Below are 17,315 nucleotides of genomic sequence, written 5' to 3'. Positions count from 1 at the left end.
CCGGGCCAGCCCCGGCGGGCTGGATTCACGGCCGCAGGGCCCTGCTGGGAGATGGAAAATGAGATGATTGGCTCTGGCAATTAAGGGATGAATACTGTGTGAATATTGAGAGAAGCTTTATTGGTGTACAGTTATGTTATTGCAGTTTAGATGGTCTCTGTTCTCCCCATAGTTTCCCTCTGGGCAGCGCCTTCCCTCTCCCCTGTGGGCGGCACAGGCCCCGCTCCGGCCCAGAGCTGTGTTTGTGTGCCTTGAAAACGTGGTGCTCTAGGGTTTTTAAAAGTTTATTTTAGTTTCTGACTAAATTCTGATTGTTTTATGTAGTTTTACAGTTACTGGAGAGATTGAAAAGCGGTAAATGCAGCCCCTTATTACCTATCAAATTTTAACATGGTCTGATCTCTTTAACAAGAATGCTAACACATTTGCCATATAAAATGATGCCAGATACTGTCACTAAAAGCTGTTGAGTTGTTCAGCAATATGCTAAATTGCACATTATTATATTTATTTCCCAGTAACCCTGCACTTTGAAAAGTCTTACTGAATTTCTGTTTCCATGGAATTTGCAGTTACCATGGGTTTTACTCATAACTGATTTACTTCTAATTCTAATATGCTTGTTACAACTTTAATCCCTCCAGCAGACCATCATGCTGTTATTTCACTTACAGCTTGTTCACCTTTAAGTTGTCTTTTTGTGTTAATAACCTTAGACTGAGTTACATCATGTCATATCTATAACTTTTAAGAATGTTCGTTTGAATTCTGTTAAATTAAGGCCAAATATTGTAACGCTCAGTTACCTTCTTGAATAAGGCTAAGTTTTATTAAGTAAATTTTGGTAGATTTTATAAATGTTAAGATTCAGTTTTACGTCATTTCAGCAATGATCTATTCCAGCTTTTTATGGATCCAGTTATGTTCGGTATTAATAGTAATTAACATTGAGTTCTCTTGAGTGTGCTTTTTGTTCCACTAAGGTGATAATGAAATTATGTTTATTAATTTGAAATCCTTTTAGGACTGGGTTTTATTGAGTTCATCTTGTTAAGCTCTATTGATGTCGAAAGGAATTTATATCAGGTTTGAGTGTGATTTAATCTGAGATATCATAAATTTTATGAGTGAGCTGTTCAGTGTTTCCTTTGTTGCATTTTTTCTGTCATAAATACATTCATGTTTGTATTCCTGTTTTTATAGCCAGCTTTTCATATGTTTTACCATCTTTTGGTGTAATTATCTACAAGACACGTGTCATTTCAGGATCCTTCTTTTGTTCTCTAGCTGCTCATGTATCTCTTAGACCAGACTACCCCTCTGGCTGGGCTCTGCACTGGGGCTCCATGGTTTGACCCAGTGCTGCCTCATGATTTTCAGAGTTCCAGGAGTTCCTCATATTTTTCAGAGTTCCAGGAAATGATATCTCAGCTTTGTCAGAAGTCTTCTCTAAACTGATGGTATTGTGACATCTACTCTAAGCAATCAGATGCAGTCCCAATTGTTATTACAGAACCACTCCAACAGTTTGCTGTGTTTAAAGCATCTCCATGCTGAGGAGATTTTGGAGGAGGCGGCTATTGGATGGTTCATCAGTCTTTCACCCCTAGACCTTTACTCCTAAGTGCTATTCTTAGGAGCCTTGTTTAAAATTACATTTAGGGAATTCTCTCCCACTTAGAGCTTGGGTGGTGGCCAGGCCTTAGCTCCACCTGGACAGGAATTTGCCAACAGACCCAGATGTTTTCTGCATCAAAACTAGATTGGAGTTGCTTTGACTTTGCAATTTCACCGTCTGTACATGACAGTTGAACTATTTTTAAAGGGAGCTTGGGAATTATGATCTGGAAATAATTATCCAAGTCCCCACTGAATCGAGGTTTGTCAGCTGTTTGCAGACTCTGGGATGATGGTACATTATTTCAGAGATTTCTGTTTATTTCATTCCACCTATGTTGTTAGTTTTGTCCGCTATTTGAAATATTCCCGATCATTGTATCTAAATTATTCCTAATTGCTCTAAGTTTCTTGTCTACTACGTGTATTATTTTACTACGCTGTTTCTTCATACTCATAACAAAAGACATGCATCTCATTCTTAAAAAACAAAAAAGAAGAGGAATGAACGCCTTAAGAACATTCAAATAATGCAATATGTACATGAGAAATTTGGACGACTAACATTTTGAATCATGCAATATTTACATTAGAAACTTGGAAAAAAGGTCATCCCATCTAAATCCCAATGGAGTGTCCACAGGGAAGCCTAATTGATTCATTAACTTCAGGAGAAGAGATGCCTGTGTTTTATCACCAACAGCTCAAAGCAGTCACCTGTTCATTCCATCAGATACTGATCAGCTCTGAAGAAATGAGGCCCAGTGGAAAGAGAAATAACCGCATCCCCTTGCAGCCTTTGTGGCCAGAACAGGAACAGGAGTAGGACTGCCAAGACACAGCTGTGCCTGGAAACTGACAGAGGCAATTGGCCAACAAAAGCCTCATGGCATCATCATGGGACAGTGCTCCTCCCAACCTTCTTCAGTTCTTCCCTGTTCCAGCTGCCAGAAGGACATTCAGTGATGTCCAAGATCAACATTTCCAGCTAATGGACCTTCTCCTACTTCTCAGCTAATTGGAAACAATGGTCATTTCTTTCCATTTCCCTAAGAGACATTGGACATTATTCTTTTGTTTGCTCATGCTGCAAAACCCTGTGTCAATGACTTGACAGAATTGGGTAAGTTTTGTTGATTGGAACTGGTCTTTTATGTATCTTATCCCACATCTAACAGATAACCAGTGATAACCTTCAGGAGATCATACCCTCCTAAGAGTGAGCTGTTTCAACATCAGAACATAGGAGCCTTTTTTAAATGAACAAAAAGGGGGAGATGTCAGAGACAGGTAGAATAATGATAAAAGAAAGGCCTTATGAAACCAGGCCTTGTTCTGCTATATTAACAGCTGGCCTGTCATCTCTTCTAAGTGCAGCTAAGCAGTCACAAGTTCCCACGTGAAGTTATTTTGAGAATGAGACTTGGTGAACAATCTGATCTGAGGGTGAAAAACAAATGCACCTGCAAGAACAAGGGATTTGTCCCATGAGAATCAGTGAAGAGAATAGGTAACAATACAAAGAATACAACAGAGAGATTTGATGCACAAGTAAAATATATTTTATTATCCAACAGAATAACTGGCATAACTAGTAATAAGAAATCGATGAACTACCTAAAGTTGCACATTAGGTTTTTCAAACTGTATAAAATAAGTTGTGTGAATAAAATAAAGAGTTCTTCTCCAGCTCAGCTGGGTTCTCTGGGATTTTGGTTCCTCCCTTCTTTCAGGCTTTGGCTTCCCCCTTCCTTGGGGCTTTGGGTTCCTTCTTCTTTGGGGCTTTGGTCTCTCTCTTCTCTGGCACTTTGGCTTCCCCCTTCTTTGGGGCTTTGGGTTCCTTCTTTTTTGGTGTCTTGGTTTCCTTCTCTGGGATTTTGATTTCCATTCTCTCTGGGCATTTGGTTTCCTTCTTTTCTGGAGGTCTGCTTCTCTTCTCTGGAGATTTGGTTTCCTTCTTTAGGATTTTCAATTCCTTCCTCTCTGGTGCTTTGCTTTCCTTCCTCTCTGGGATTTTGATTTCCTTCTTTTCTGGAGGTTTGTGTTTCTTTTCTGGGAGTTTGTTTTCAATCTTCTCTGGAGCTTTGGTTTCCTTCTTCTCTGGGAATTTGGATTCCCTCTTTTCTGGAGGTTTGTATTTCTTTTCTGGGAGTTTGTTTTCAATCTTCTCTGGACCTTTGGTTTCCTTCTTCTCTGGGAATTTAGTTTCCTTCTTCTCTAATAATGCTTTGGTGTCCTTCTTCTCTGGGGCTTTGCTTTCCTTCCTCTCTGGGAATTTGGTTTCCTTCTTTTCTGGATGTTTGTTTTTCTTTTCTGGGAGTTTGGTTTCTATCTTGTCTGGGGCTTTGGTTTCCATCCGCTCTGAGATTTTGGTGTCCTTCTGCTCTGGGGCCTTGCTTTCCTTCTTCTCTGTGGGTTTGGTTTTCCCCTTCTCTGCTTTTGGAGGTTCCTTCCCCACAGAGACACCCTTCTTTTCTTTCTTCTGCTTCTCTTTCTCCTTCTGCCTCTCTTCCTCCTCCAAGGCTTTTGCCTCCTCCTCAAGCTTTGGAGACAGCCGCTTCAGCTCCCTTCTGCAGACAAAACAGAAAACATGGCTGAGAGTCACCACCAGAACCTTGGGCTCACTCGTCCTGGCTGGCCCTGCACTTCATTCCTTGACCCTGAGGCCAGGCAGCAGCGCCAGACCATTTCCGTGAATTCTCCTCAACCCACAGAGGTTGGGAACATCCCAAGAGAGGGCAGTGGTGGAAGGGCACCTCCAGGACCAGCCAAGCCTGAGCCTTGCCATCAGAAGGGCTTGACTGTGCAAGCTCCCTCTCCAGGCACAGCCAGACACCTCCAGCCCACTGCCAAAGGCTGATCCACCAGCTCTCTGCGCTGTGCCTGAAAACGCCCTTTGTCTCTTGACTTCCCAGTTTCAAGCAGAGCACAGAGTGCCAACGTCTGCTGATCTCTCCTGCAATTCTTACTCAGCTCATTCAGCTCCCTTCTCCCTGGGCAGAGCTGAAGCAAGAATTTAAAGAGTTCAGATTTCACCTGAGGCTTAGAAGCAATTCACATTGATCAGGATGTCAGTTAGACAGGTAGACCATAGGTTAATGATGATTAGATGCTTAAGCCAGAGCTGATTGTTATATTGTTTACCATGATGAGCTTCTTGATAGAAGGAAGTGGAGTAAGTGAACTGTTAGAAGAACATACTGAAACCCGTAGAACAATGGTTAGCACCTGGGCTTTATGTCAATCAGTCACTAAGCAGGGGACCTTGGATGGTGCCAGAGGGTCACAGAGACCTGATGAAGACATTCCTGACTTCATCCCTTAAGACCACTGGCCCAATAGGAGACCACCAACCCAATTCCAGAGAAGAATTGCACCGGTGTGAAGGACTAATGACCTCAATTTAATACAGAGCAGGGAGGGGAGGTGCTGGGGTTCTGCACATGTATTGTGTGTAAGATCCTGGGAAATAAAGAGAGGGCAAAGAACCTTGTACAGCACGGTCACGCCTTGTAGGGACGACTCTGGTGCTGCCCACCGGGGTTAATAAACATACCACTTTCTAACTTTAATGAGTTAGAGAGTCTCTGTCCGTGAGCCTCGGTTTTAACAACTCATAGCCTGATCCTAAATGAGAATAATCCCATCAGTCAGAAAGCAAAGGCTGCAGGAACTGCTCTCCTGCAAGACAGGCTCTTGTCAGCCAGATTTCCTGCTGGAAGCCAGCTGTGACCAAGCCAGCTGGTGCTGTCTGCCATGGAAACCATCTGAAGCAGCCTCGTCCCTCTCCTCCCCATGAAACCAACTTCAGCCTGGCCTGAAGGAAGTCCTGATGCACAGGCTTGCTTTAAGCAGCCCCCACTCCCAGCTGCACACTTTGCCTGTGTGTCCTGAGCTGGGCTGCCTTGCTGGAGCAGAGCTTCTCCTGTGCTTCCCCACTGCTGCAGCTGAAGGGGAGCCTCAAGGACAGGAGCTTTTATGGCTGCTGTCCCACCATCAGGAGAACCCTGGCAGATCAGCACTGCAAGGACTTCATCTGTGGCAGCACCAGCACCCAAACCAAGGTTTGGTCTGTGCCCCACGCCTGCCCACACCGCAATCCCACTGTTTTGGTGAAGAAGGGAGATGATGAAGAAGATGTGACTCAACACCATGGAGCTAAAGACACCTCTAGAGGCAGTGCCAAGGCAGGGCCAGAGCCCAGCTCCCTGAAGGCGGCATCTGAGCCAGGAGGGCTCACCACTAAACTAGAGAAGAAGATGCTCTGTCCCAACAGAAGAAGGTGCTTCCTCTCTTGGGAGCCAGGGAGCTAAGAGTGGCCATCCCTGTGCTGCTTCTGGCCTTTGCTATGCAGCACCTCTGAGCTCAGAGTCCTTGGAGCAGGGAAGCCCTGCAGGGACAGTAACCCATGGAGAGCAGGAACCCATGGCAGGCTTACTCACCTCTCCCTGAGAGGTGCCCCAGAGCCACAGTTGATCTCCTGGGGGCTCGGGGAGCAGCTGACACGTGAGGCCTCCCCGGGCACCAGCACCTCGGAGCTGGGGCCTCCCTCCACGTGGCACAGCGCCGTGGCACTGGAGATGCTGTTGAGGTGGCCAGAGAAGGGCAAGGAGACCTGCTGGCTCTCTCCTGGCTGCAGCACACCTGACACTGGCAGGATACTGGAAGCCTGCATGGAAGACAGGAGAGATGGAGCTGTTGAGCGTGAAAATGGATGCAGAAGAGCATCTTGGAGCAAAGTGCAGCTGCAGCCAGAGGGGCCTATTCCCCAAACACTGCCAGAATCACCCTGATCTCATCCTGCATCCATGCCACTGACCAGTGCAGGGACCATGGGGAAAATCTTCTCCCATCCTCACGGGTCAATGCATTCATGAGTACATGACATGAAAGTGAACTGGGATGTCTCCTGGCACTAGAAATTCTCTCTGATGCACAACTTGCCTTGAAAAAGTTTCAAAACTTACTGCTTTTAGAAAAGGAGGAGACTCAGAGTGAGAGCTCTTGGAGCTGAGCAAAGGACTCCCAGCCCAGCTCATCTGACTCCTGAGGCTCTTCCCCTCTCTCTCTGATTTAAATGCTGCTTCCTCAAGGTGCTACAGCAAAAGCTCCTGCAAAACCTTCCTCTGGACCACCTGAGGAGTTGCAGGGGGAGCAGTGCCCTCCATAGGTGCTGCACAGCGTCCTTGGGCAGCCCCACAACGTGTCCTGCACGGCCTCTCCAACACCCAGCTGCTCCAGCAGCACTTTGTGCTGGGCCTGCAGGGATGGGAGGCCCCTCTGTGGCCAATGCTCAGGGCCACCAGTGGCACTGGCAGCTCCAGCCCTGCTTGCCACACTGACAGTGTGCAAGGGAGACAGATTCCCTCTTCCCTTCTCCGCTTCCAGGGCAGCGTGCGGTGCGCCCACGGAGCACCTGAATCCCTCCAGGCCTGCTGGGAGGTGAGGGTTTGCAGGAGCTTGTGGTGGCACCTGAAAAACAAGCCATTCCCTACGCCTGCAGGAAGAGACAGCCACTTTGCCAAGTCTCAGTTTGTAAGACAGCTTCAGGGCCAGCAGTGCAAGAGCAGCTCTCAGGTGACAGCAGAGACCTGCAAACAGGGAGTCTGGCTGGGCTGGGAAGAGGGCACATGGAGATCAGGACTCATCCCAGCTTGCTGTGGCAAGGAAGCTGCAGCTCTTCCCATCATGATGCAGATAAAAGCCTCATCTTGCATTGGGAAGGCAACAAGGCAAAAAATGCCACACTCAACACAGGCCTGTAGGATCTGAGTGAGCTTCTCCAAGGAAAACTCTCCTATTTCTCCCTGCCACTCCCCCATGTCCAGCCACTGGCCCTGCTGCCCAGCCACTGTCAGGGCACAGGACAGCAGGGCAGCAAAAAGGGAGCTCAGCAGGAGCATGACTTGCTGGTGGCAGGCTGAGGAGGCAGCACAAGCAGTAGGTGTACAAGAAAATCCACCTCTACTCCTGAAGACTGGGTCAAATCCTGCTCTTCAGTCAGGGCTGTGGCTGCCTCCTGCTTTCCAGCCTTGAAGTGCCTCCATCGAGACGCTGGGCAATCCAAACATGTTCTCATCTCCTTTGGTGGTTGGGGATTGAATTTAGGTGGATGAAGCTCATCTCTGGAAAAGAAGGTAACTGTGAACAGAGACCTGCAGTGGGAGGGAGGGAGGGACACCTGCACCAGCAGCTCCTGCTCAGGATGCAGCCCCTGGCTGGCTGCTGGCACCTTGAACTGAGAAATGCTTTGATCCAGCCCTTCCCAATCCAGGCTGGAGCAGGTCTGCTCTAAAGGCAGCCCAGGAATGACACTGAGCTGCTGCAGCAGCTGCAACTGCTTGCACTGAGGAACTGCAGAGGACAGGGATGAACACCTTGTGGGCATGCAAAAAGCACAGTGGGAGAGGAAAAGACAGAGAAGGCAAGCCAAAAGGGAAGATTTGAGACATCCAGGGGCAGACACAGCCAGCACAGCCAGCACAGCCCCCCCAGGGCCCAACGCCAGAAACTCTGCAGCTCCAGCAGGTATTTATCAGGAATGTTTCCCTGACACTGCTGGGGGCTTGGCTGACATTTTCCAACACTCCCAGGGGACTCAGGTGGCATTCCCCATGCATACAGACATACATACATCGGCTGTAGTGCTGGGATCCTGCCAGACTCCATCAGCCTTGGGCTTGGGGAGGTTTCTGCCAGCCGTCCAGAGCTCCATAACTTTTTTCTCTGTCCCAGGAAGCAGGCAAGAAAGAGTTAAAAAAAAACCCCAAACAAACCACAACAGGGAAAACTAAAAAACCTTAAACAGCTCATCCCTGCTCAAGGTATTTCTTTAGGGACAGCTACCACTCTCCAGCTGAAATGCTGGGCTTTTGGGAAAAAAGAAAAAGATAATTACATGTTCACCTCCAAACTTAAAAGGATCAAGGTAAGAGAACCTTTCAAACTACAAAGGATTGGCCCAAAGGTAAAAGCTTTGCAAGAAATCTCTAGTTATGGCCAGGCTGACAGTTAAACAACTGGTTCCTCTGGTGAGGAGAAACCCTCCTCTTTAAGGTAAGCAGCCTCAGAGTTGAAAGAAACTGTTCTGTCAAACTTCAGGCTCCCTGGCACAGCCTGCATTGCCTGTCCTTCCTGTTCACTGATTTACATGCAGTGCCACAATGGCCCAGGTTCAGATGTTTGGTGCCATTCAGGGAATTTGCCATTGTCATTTCCTTATGTTTTAATCTAAGTTTCAATCCTTGCAACCACTCTTGAAATGCCAGCCTTCCTTTTTTTTACAGAAAGCTCAAGGTTCCCAGAAGTCTTCTGACATCCTCTTTTGCGCTCAGAGAGATGCCATTTTCAAACAGATGTTTCCAAAGTTAACAGCATTTTCAAGAGTAATGCACTAAAGTGACCCTGGATTCCAGCTCAGACCAACGACGTTCTGTGCCAGACACTGAGATTACCACCCGTGAGGCACGAGCTGTTTGTGCCACCCATCCCTCCTGGCCTTCTCCACAGCAGCCTGTGCCTGTTTTTCCCGGCAGAATCCCTGTGCCCTTTGCAGCCTGCCAGGAGCAGCTGCACAGAGGCACACATCTCCCCTGCACTCACCAGTGGGTTTCTCTCATCCCCGAACACGCCGATGAGAACATTGGTGCGATGCGTGCCCAGCGCCTGCACTTCCACCAGCACTGGGATCTCTGCAGTGCTGTGAGGCTGGACAATCCCACAGGGCTTGGGGCTGGAGTAGAGCACAGCAGAGTCCTCCTTGCGTTTCTGCAAGAGACACAATGAAATGCAGCTTCAGAGGCACCTCTGAAGAAACTTTACACTCCCTAACATCCACCGCAACAGCAACTGACACACGTGTTTAAAAATGCCCAGGACAAAGGTAAAAGGCACAAACAAGATGCAAGAATTGTAGGCTTAGCATTCCCAGGGGATCCTGCCAGGAGACTGCCAGCACAGGCACTGCTGTCTGTGGATGCAGCAGCTTTCACAGCCCTCTAAGATCTCCCACAAGAAAACACCCTGAAGACTAGAACATCAACTGTTCCCTCAGCAGGTTAAACTGCATCCTCAAGTTTACATTCGGGTAGGATCCTGTTCTCAGCAGATCTTTAAGACTGAATAGAAACCAGCAAGGTCACGTCCAAACCCTTTTTCCCCCGAATAAGCTCCTCAATAATATTTGAGAGGGGGAGGTGGATGGGATGCCAAACCTGTTCAATAAGCCCGTAGCAGCCAGGCAGGTGGCTGGGATTCCTAATGATGAACTTCTTCTCGTAGGGCACCTTCAGGAGGCACTCATCATACTGCAGCACGTGGGGGGACACTTGCAGCTTAGGAACAAGACATCTGGACAAAGAGATGAGCCCAGGGGAATCAGAGATACTGAGAGAATGGAGAACATTTACCCCCAAAGATTGTAAAACAGAGCATAACACATTGGTCACTGTCAAATGGGCATTGAACAGCCCTGCAGTGATAAATTGCCTTCTACGTCTTCCCACTCCAACAGGGCTTGTCAAGGAGGGGCAAACCCTGAGAGGCAGCAGCCAGAGGCTGCCAAGTGCCCCAGGCAGAGCACTTTGTCCCACAGCTGCCTCAGCCCCTCCTTTCCCCAGGAAGGCTTGCAAGAGCTCCTGTAACACTCCCAGTGATCCACGAGCTCTGGGGGAGCCTTCCTAACAAGGATCAGAGCTCACTAATGCTCAAGGAACACACAACTCCAGTGTCCCAGGAAAAATGACTCCCTTCTCTGCCATGGTGCTGTTGCCCTGCCTGGGAACTCAGCTGCTTGCCCCAGCCTTGGAGGGCACGAGACACCAGCTGCCCTCCAGAGGGCTGATCAGCCCCTCCCAGGCCCTACAGCTCCCTGGCTCCTTCCCTCCACAGCTCCAGGCACTGACTGTCCCCAGCCCACCTGCTTGACAAAATGCCAGCCCAGGCACTGCCTGGATGGCTCTGCCTGGGAGAAGGAACAGCACCAGGGAACTGCATCCCTCCTGGCATTCCACTGACACCCACAGCAGCACAGCAGGATGGAATTCTGCTGCAGCAACAACCACTTTTGCTCTCAACCCTGAGAACATTCAAGCTCAGAGTGGGAAGCAGAGGGAAGTAGAAAATCTAGAGCTGAGCTGCCACACCAAGGGCTGCTTTCCCCTCCTGAGACCTTGCCCTCAGCACTCTTGCTGGCAGCCACTTCCCCCCTGCCACGTGCCCTCATGAACAGAACCAGAGCCTGGCTCTCAGCAGGCTGCTTGCTGTGTCCCAAACCAATGCACGGTGCTCGCACCCAGCACAACTCCACCTCTTGCAGCAAGAAGGAGAGGAGGCCCTGGGGAAATTTGTTCCACCTCAAGCACCAAAAGCCAGGCCAAGAAATGATCTCATTCCTGGTGCCTTCAGAAAAGGGCCCAGGACCCTGCTGGGCTGGGAGCAGGGCTGCTTTTCACCACAGGCTGCTGTCCAAGCTCTGCTCTTCTCATGCCCAGCTGGCACAACATGAGCTCATGAACCAGCACTTCTCCTTGGCAGCTGCAGCCAGCAAAGCCTGGGCAAGGCAGGGGCTGGGGGAGGCCAGGGAAGGGCTGGTACCTGGCTGTGATGACCAATGATGCCACTCCCTTGCCAAAACCCTCCAGATCAACCAGCATTTTCCTGTAGAACTCCATCACCGAGTTGGAACACAGGGTCACCTGGTGGAAGAGAAGAACAGGAAATTCTTCCTTACAAAAGCTCATTATCCACGTGTGATATCCTCCAGCCCTTGAGGGAAGATTTTGTCTTAATTCTGCTGCTGCTCCATGTGTAGAGCACAGTCTCAAAGCAACAAAAGCCTTCTGGCAATAGCAGATGTGTTAAACACACCTTGCTATCAGGGCATAGCTCAGCTACATTAAAATATTAGACTAAAGCTCTATGAACCACTGTATTCAAATTAAGGGGCCAATTTCTCATCTGACTACAATGACATAAATGCAGAAGAAATCTGACTTGAACACAACGAGTTCAGCTTTACAACAGGAAGCTGAGGGCAAAGTGTGGCCCAGCAGGTGCTGGGCAGTTCATGGCTGCAGAGCATTTTGTCCCCACTGGAGATTCCTGCAGTGAACACAAATCCTTCTGCTCCCCGGGAGAGGGGAAATCAGACCAAGAAGGAAAGCTAACTGCTTTCTACAATGACATCTCTCTAACAGCCACCTTTTGCCCTCATCCTTGCTCTGCCCACTTGCAATCAAATAAATGGCTCTCAAGAACCCAAGAGTGACTTCTGGCCTTGACCATATGGTATGTGACCTCAGCATATGATTTTGGAAAGAAAACAGTGCTCCTTGAGGAACATCCCGAGTAAGGCAGCTAGCAGAGGCCTCAGAGCAGTGCAGATCTCTCACTCACACCATGCTCAAAGCTGGCAGCAGAGCTAAAGCCCTCCCACACTCCAGTGCAGCTGCAGCCCTGGTGCTGAAGCGTCTCTGGCTGCACTCTGCCCGTACCTGGATGTCCTGGTGTCCCTGGGGCAGGATGGTCCCTTGGCTGGGAGTGATGGTAAACTCCCGGGGCTCCACATACAAGTGAACGCCCTTCCTCCAGGCTGGGTCACTGTGGCAGCGGATCTGATCCACGCTGTCCACAGCCGGCTGCGTGCCATCGAACGATATGCGGAGCTGGAACGTCACGGGCACCGGGGAGCTGTTAGTGAGCCGGCAGCGCTGGGTGTAGGGAAAGCCTAGGAAAGGACACCAACATCCATTGAGGCTCCCATTGTGGCCTGACTCCTGCTGGGAATGGCCTGGCACAATGAAAGTGGCACTGGAGTTGAGCTCTGGATTATCTGAACTACAGCTCACCCAGAAGCTGCATGAGGAATGAATCGTCACTCAGTTCCCTTTGACACAGATTGCAGGCTGCAGCCTTGAAAATGCCCACTCCTAGCCCTGCTGAACACTGCAAGCTTCTCTCTTGGCGGTGGGGAGGAGCTGCCTCACCTGCCCCAAACCAGCACCAGTGATCTCCCAGTGATGAGTGTGCACCCAGACCGAGCATTTCCTCTGAGAATTCAAGCTGTCAAATTCCCTGTTCAGCCTGCCAACACTCCCACCCTTTTCAAGATAGATAAACAGTGAGTCAGCATTGAGAAGAAGCCACAGCAAAAGAGAGGGTGGAATCAGGAACTAGAACGTGAGGCAAAGCACCCCAATGCAGCTTCTCTCTGCAGGATCCTAAAGGCGTCTCTTGGTTTGAGCCAAACAGACTGAGCACGAGACAGCTCAGAGCCCACTCAACTGGGGGCACACCCAAGCCTTGCTTGGAGATTGGCAATGAGGAACCAGGTCCCACCTCACCCAACAAACGGGGACATCACACCCATGCTGCTCACTGGGGTTGCAGCCTGCAAGGCTTTACCCCACTGGAGCTCTGGGATTTGCTTTCCATGCTGGAAAGCCAGAGATGTAGCTACTCATGGTGGGGATGTCCTGCAGAGCCCGGAGAGCAGCCACAAGCTGCTCTGCAGTGGACATCTGGCTGGGCTGGCCAGCTCTGTGGGGAGGAGACTTCTCCCCGGGCCTGCTCACCAAGAGGCACTGGAACACAGATGGGGAGAAAAAACAACTGCAGCTGCAACCCAGAGTTTCTCTGTGCCCATCCCAGTGAGCACTGCCAGCTCCAGCAGTGACTCCAGCAGGGAGGCAAGAGAGGCACAACAAGGACAAACACAGATGGCAAAACCGCCAATGAGACTGAGCTCACCGCATGCAGACAACAGTCAACAGTTCCAAAGAAGCAAAGATACAACAGCTGCCTTCAGCTGAAGAGACCTTAGGAATGAAAGCAGATCCAGCAGGATCGATCTCCTGGTTCAGAACCATAGTTCCATCTCTTGCCTTTCTTGTTTCATTTCTTCAAAAAGGCAACTTGACAAGTGCCTCCATGGTGATGCAGGGGGGGACAGAAGCAGCTCAGGAAAGGCAAGTAGTTTCCTTAAAAAGTCCATGACCTTCCTTGTTCTGGGCTTAGGCTTGGTAGTGAATGCTCCCCTTGGTCTGGGAAGGGGGTTAGGGGTTTTGGGGGTTTTGGCCCTGGGGGTGGGCTTTTCCCTTGGGGGTTTTTGGCAGCCGTGGCGTGATGCCGTGGGCGCTGTGCAGTGGGAGCTGAGGCTGGGCAGGGAGCGGAGCTTCCCTTCCTCCCGCTCGGGGATGGAGCTCGGCCGCGTGCTGCTGCGGGAGGTTGTGTGCTTGGCCCCGGCACTGCCCTGGCTGCAGCTCAGCCTGGCACCCACCCTGCCTGCCTTCCCCGCTGCTGCCTGCTGCTCTGAGGCACTGCCCACATCCCCCTGCCCTCTGTCCCTTTGCAAAAGGAGCATTTCCCTCCTTCCCTCCTTCCCTGCCGCTGCCGGCTGGCAGGGGATCACTGCCCTGCCAGAGCCCACAGATCCTCCTGCTGGGATCCTCACTGCACCAAAGGACAAAAACGGGACTTGGCAGCTGGCAAACGTCTGCTCTTGTTCTCTGGGCTCTCCTGATATAGTCTAGGAAAGAACTGTTATTCCTTTTCCCACAGTTTTGCCAGGGAGCCCTGTCATTTCAAAGGTATCATCATTTGGAGGGAGGGGCTCATCTTTCCATTCCAGGAAGATTCCCACCTTCCTTGGCAGACATCTGTCTTTTCAAGCAGGACAGAGACACCAGAAAATCCTGACTTTCTATGCCTTGCTTCTGTTTGATCTGACAATGGCCAAATGCTCCCTGCGGCACCAGCAGCCTGCAGTTCCCAGCCTGAAGAGGCTGCTGGGGCAGAGCAGGAGGGAGGGATGCTTTTCTCTCGGAAGGCACAGATCCCTCCCGCTGTGTCCCAGCCCAGGCAGCACTCACCAAAGGAGATGTCCCCGAAGTCGAGCTCAGGGAGGTCGAAGTGCAAACTCGGTCCAGTGACGCTGCCCCTGCATGGCGAGGACAGAGCAGGAAATGCCTTGGTTCAAGGAATTGCAAAGCTCCGGCTGGCGTGGCTCAGGGGCTCAAACCTCGTGTCAGGGCACCGTGCCTTTCAAACCAGCACACACCATGTGCTCAGCACAGTGCCCCTGGGCACAGGAGGCAGCTAAAGCCAAGTGGCCAGCAGCCAACAGCCACTGATGGGCTCTGGGCACAGGGCAGGCAGGAAAAGCCCCCGGGATGCTGCTGGTCCCATGAAGGACCCTGAACACACAGCCAGACATGGCTCCGGGCCTCACTTTCCCCATCTGCAATGGGATGGACATCAAGGTGTCCCCACAAACTTCTGTAACCAGCCCTGCCAGCCACAGGTTCCTGCTTTGCTACTTCTTAGCTGGAACTGCTGTTCCCATGGAGGAGCTTTCTCAGCAGAGTTTGACCCACACCATCATTACAGACACAGTTCTGACACATGAACCCAGGGCAGCCCCAAACATCCTCTGAAAAGAGCAGCAACACTTCTACACAGGGCACAGATGAATCCTAGAGGAAAGGACCAGCTTGTCAGCAGTGCAGCAGCTGGCACAGCCAAGAGCAACAGCTTCAACAACCAAACAAGGGGGTCCTGAATCTAGCACAGCACCTCACCTGTCCTTGAACTCAGCAGACACACTGCAAAAGTCACCAACACCCACTGAAAGCAGCACTTGAAGCTGCACAACACTCCCCAGTTGATTTCATGGCTGATGCCAATCCATGCCCACTCTGCCTTGTGGTTAAAAATCCAGGCCCAGTGACCTGTGCCTTCTGTTGGATTCACAGCACTGCCCCTGGCTCTGCTCCACACATCTCAACAAGAGACACCTGCCCTCGCTCAAGGAGAAAGCTGCTGATGCACAAACATCCCATCACCAGTTTGGGGGAGGGACAGAGGAGAATCAATTATTGGATGGAGGAAGGTTCCCTCTTGATCTCCAAAATAAAAAAGCAGCACTTTTCCTCCAAAAACAAAGCCAGCATCATTCTTTCTCCACTGGGGGCAGACCTACTCACCACTTTGTTCTTGTGAAGTAATAACTTCCTTGTTCTTTTTCATCCATCTCCCTTATCTTACTGCTATAATCCAGTGCAGATTGCTTTCATTTCTTCACTGCCTTGCCCCAGTGCCTCCCAAGAGCAGCAGCCTAGTTCCAAAGCTGCAGAGCAGCCAGCATCAGCTCTCCTGCTCCCACTGCATTATCCTAGCAGCACAAGGCTCAGGCTGGCAGGGACAGGGCCTCGTGCTGCTGTGGTGCTGAGCACTGAGCTCTGCCTCCCCTATCATCACCCCTTGTCCCTTGTGCTGGGCCAGGATGATCTCTTGCCATGGCACCAGCCCAGGGGATGATGCCCAAGTCCTTGGCACAGTTCCTGCTGCACAGTTCCCTGACTCCCACATCAGCCCTTGCCTGGCTGTGCACAGGAGGCACCAGAGCCCTCTGGGCACAGCAGCTGGGAGCAAGGCTTGTGCCCCACAGCATGGCCATGAGAGGTGAGGTGAGGCTGCTGCTGCCCATCTGGCATGGATTATTGACAGAAGTTTTTAAAAGCACTGCTGCTGCTGCAGAATGCCCCAGGCTGGCCCATCTCCAAAGCCCTGGGGGCCTTGCTGGCTGTTCAGCTGGGACATCCCAGAGCAGCTGCTGCCCAAAGCCGATCCATCCCACTGCCTGCCATGGCCCAGGGCAGAGGGAGATCCCTGCAGGGAGGAGTCATTCCAGCTCCAGGTACCACACAGGGCAGGAGGCATCCTCCCACTAAAGCAATGCCAGCCTCAGAGCAGAGATGAAGACCTCAGCAAACACCTTTTCTCTCTGCTCCACCCCAACAGGAGGCAGCTGGGGCATGTCCCAGAGACAGCTGCAGATGTGCCCACCAAGCTCCCAGGGTCCTTACCTGATGGTCAGGATGGCAGGCGTAGGAGATCCAGCCACACTGAACCGGAATTCTTCCTCAAACCTCCCCAACATGGTGGCACTGAAGGAGATCTGGAGAGTCTGGCTCCCACGTGCTGCAATGATGCCCTCCTGGGGTGCCAACTTGAAGCCCAAGCCCACCTTTGTGGCTGAAGGGATGCAGCTGAAGGGAGCATCAAGAGCTCCTTGGTTGATCAGGTTCACCTGCAGCAGCAAGAAAGCAAAGTGGAAATCCATGTGGAATCTTCCCTTCTTGGGAGTTATTGTCTAAGGATGCAATGAACAGTCAGAAAAGGCAGAAGATGCTTTGTGCTGCTGAATGGCAGAAGTCAAAAGATACAAGAGGACAAGTTCTGCCTTTGGGTTTTCATGCAAAGCAGTGGCAGCTGCACAGAACTGCAGTCACCCTGGGGTTATCCCATGGACACAGAGCAGTGCACCTCTGGGCAGCATCACCCTGCTCATGGAGACCTGGCCCTGAGAGCAACGTGGGGTGATTGCAGCTGCCTAGTGAATCAGCACTGAGCTGCTGCTGCCCCAGCCAGCACAGCTCCAACAGCACCATCCACTCATTCACCTTTTCCCACACCTTGGAAAGAAGACATTGGTAATGAGGCATCAGCATCAAAATGTACAGAAAGCACCATCTTTTGGTGAGAAAACTCAGGGTGTCTTTCTATTCCCCAGCCAAGCTTTTGAAAGTGTCTGCCCTGATGTAGTGCCTCATTTTCTACCTCTTTTCAGTTGCTCTCTTGTGGTTTTTTTTGCAAGCTTAGCACTATTGTGGGGGAGGCAAAGAGGAAGAAAAATCCTT

General features: G+C 50.6%; 2 protein-coding genes and 1 long non-coding RNA gene across 3 annotated transcripts; all 3 read right to left on the bottom strand.

The window, feature by feature from the left end:
* Positions 1–3,226: 3,226 nt before the first annotated feature.
* LOC135292530 (neurofilament heavy polypeptide-like) lies at positions 3,227–6,423 on the bottom strand. Its single transcript, XM_064406721.1, has 3 exons — positions 6,406–6,423; positions 6,060–6,286; positions 3,227–4,187 (listed from the first exon to the last, which is right to left on the bottom strand). The coding sequence occupies exons 1-3, from the start codon at positions 6,421–6,423 to the stop codon at positions 3,347–3,349; spliced, it is 1,086 nt and encodes a 361-aa protein (XP_064262791.1). The 3' UTR covers positions 3,227–3,346.
* Positions 6,424–7,584: 1,161 nt separating this feature from the next.
* LOC135292615 (uncharacterized) lies at positions 7,585–9,381 on the bottom strand. The gene is made up of 3 exons (XR_010354846.1): positions 9,220–9,381; positions 8,252–8,343; positions 7,585–7,742 (listed from the first exon to the last, which is right to left on the bottom strand). It is a non-coding gene; the product is annotated as an uncharacterized LOC135292615 (long non-coding RNA).
* Positions 9,382–9,728: 347 nt separating this feature from the next.
* LOC135292529 (hydrocephalus-inducing protein-like) lies at positions 9,729–16,738 on the bottom strand. Its single transcript, XM_064406719.1, has 5 exons — positions 16,482–16,738; positions 14,487–14,554; positions 12,111–12,343; positions 11,212–11,312; positions 9,729–9,966 (listed from the first exon to the last, which is right to left on the bottom strand). The coding sequence occupies exons 1-5, from the start codon at positions 16,736–16,738 to the stop codon at positions 9,729–9,731; spliced, it is 897 nt and encodes a 298-aa protein (XP_064262789.1).
* Between the last annotated feature and the right edge of the window lie 577 nt (positions 16,739–17,315).

Source organism: Passer domesticus, unplaced genomic scaffold (assembly GCF_036417665.1).
Source record: "Passer domesticus isolate bPasDom1 unplaced genomic scaffold, bPasDom1.hap1 HAP1_SCAFFOLD_37, whole genome shotgun sequence".
NCBI lineage: Eukaryota > Metazoa > Chordata > Aves > Passeriformes > Passeridae > Passer > Passer domesticus.
The sequence above is the reverse complement of the archived record's forward strand: the minus strand, read 5'-3'. Positions and strand labels throughout refer to the sequence as shown.

What these genes read in the sequence shown, in the direction of transcription:
- LOC135292529 (XM_064406719.1), bottom strand. Translation starts at nt 16,738, where the DNA reads ATGGATTTCCACTTTGCTTTCTTGCTGCTGCAGGTGAACCTGATCAAC. An exon ending in CTTCGGGGACATCTCCTTTG is followed by an intron (nt 12,344 to 14,486) that starts GTGAGTGCTGCC and finishes GTCCTTTCCTAG; the next exon opens with GCTTTCCCTACACCCAGCGC. An exon ending in AGGGACACCAGGACATCCAG is followed by an intron (nt 11,313 to 12,110) that starts GTACGGGCAGAG and finishes CTCTTCCACCAG; the next exon opens with GTGACCCTGTGTTCCAACTC.
- LOC135292530 (XM_064406721.1), bottom strand. An exon ending in GGGGCACCTCTCAGGGAGAG is followed by an intron (nt 4,188 to 6,059) that starts GTGAGTAAGCCT and finishes TTTTGTCTGCAG; the next exon opens with AAGGGAGCTGAAGCGGCTGT.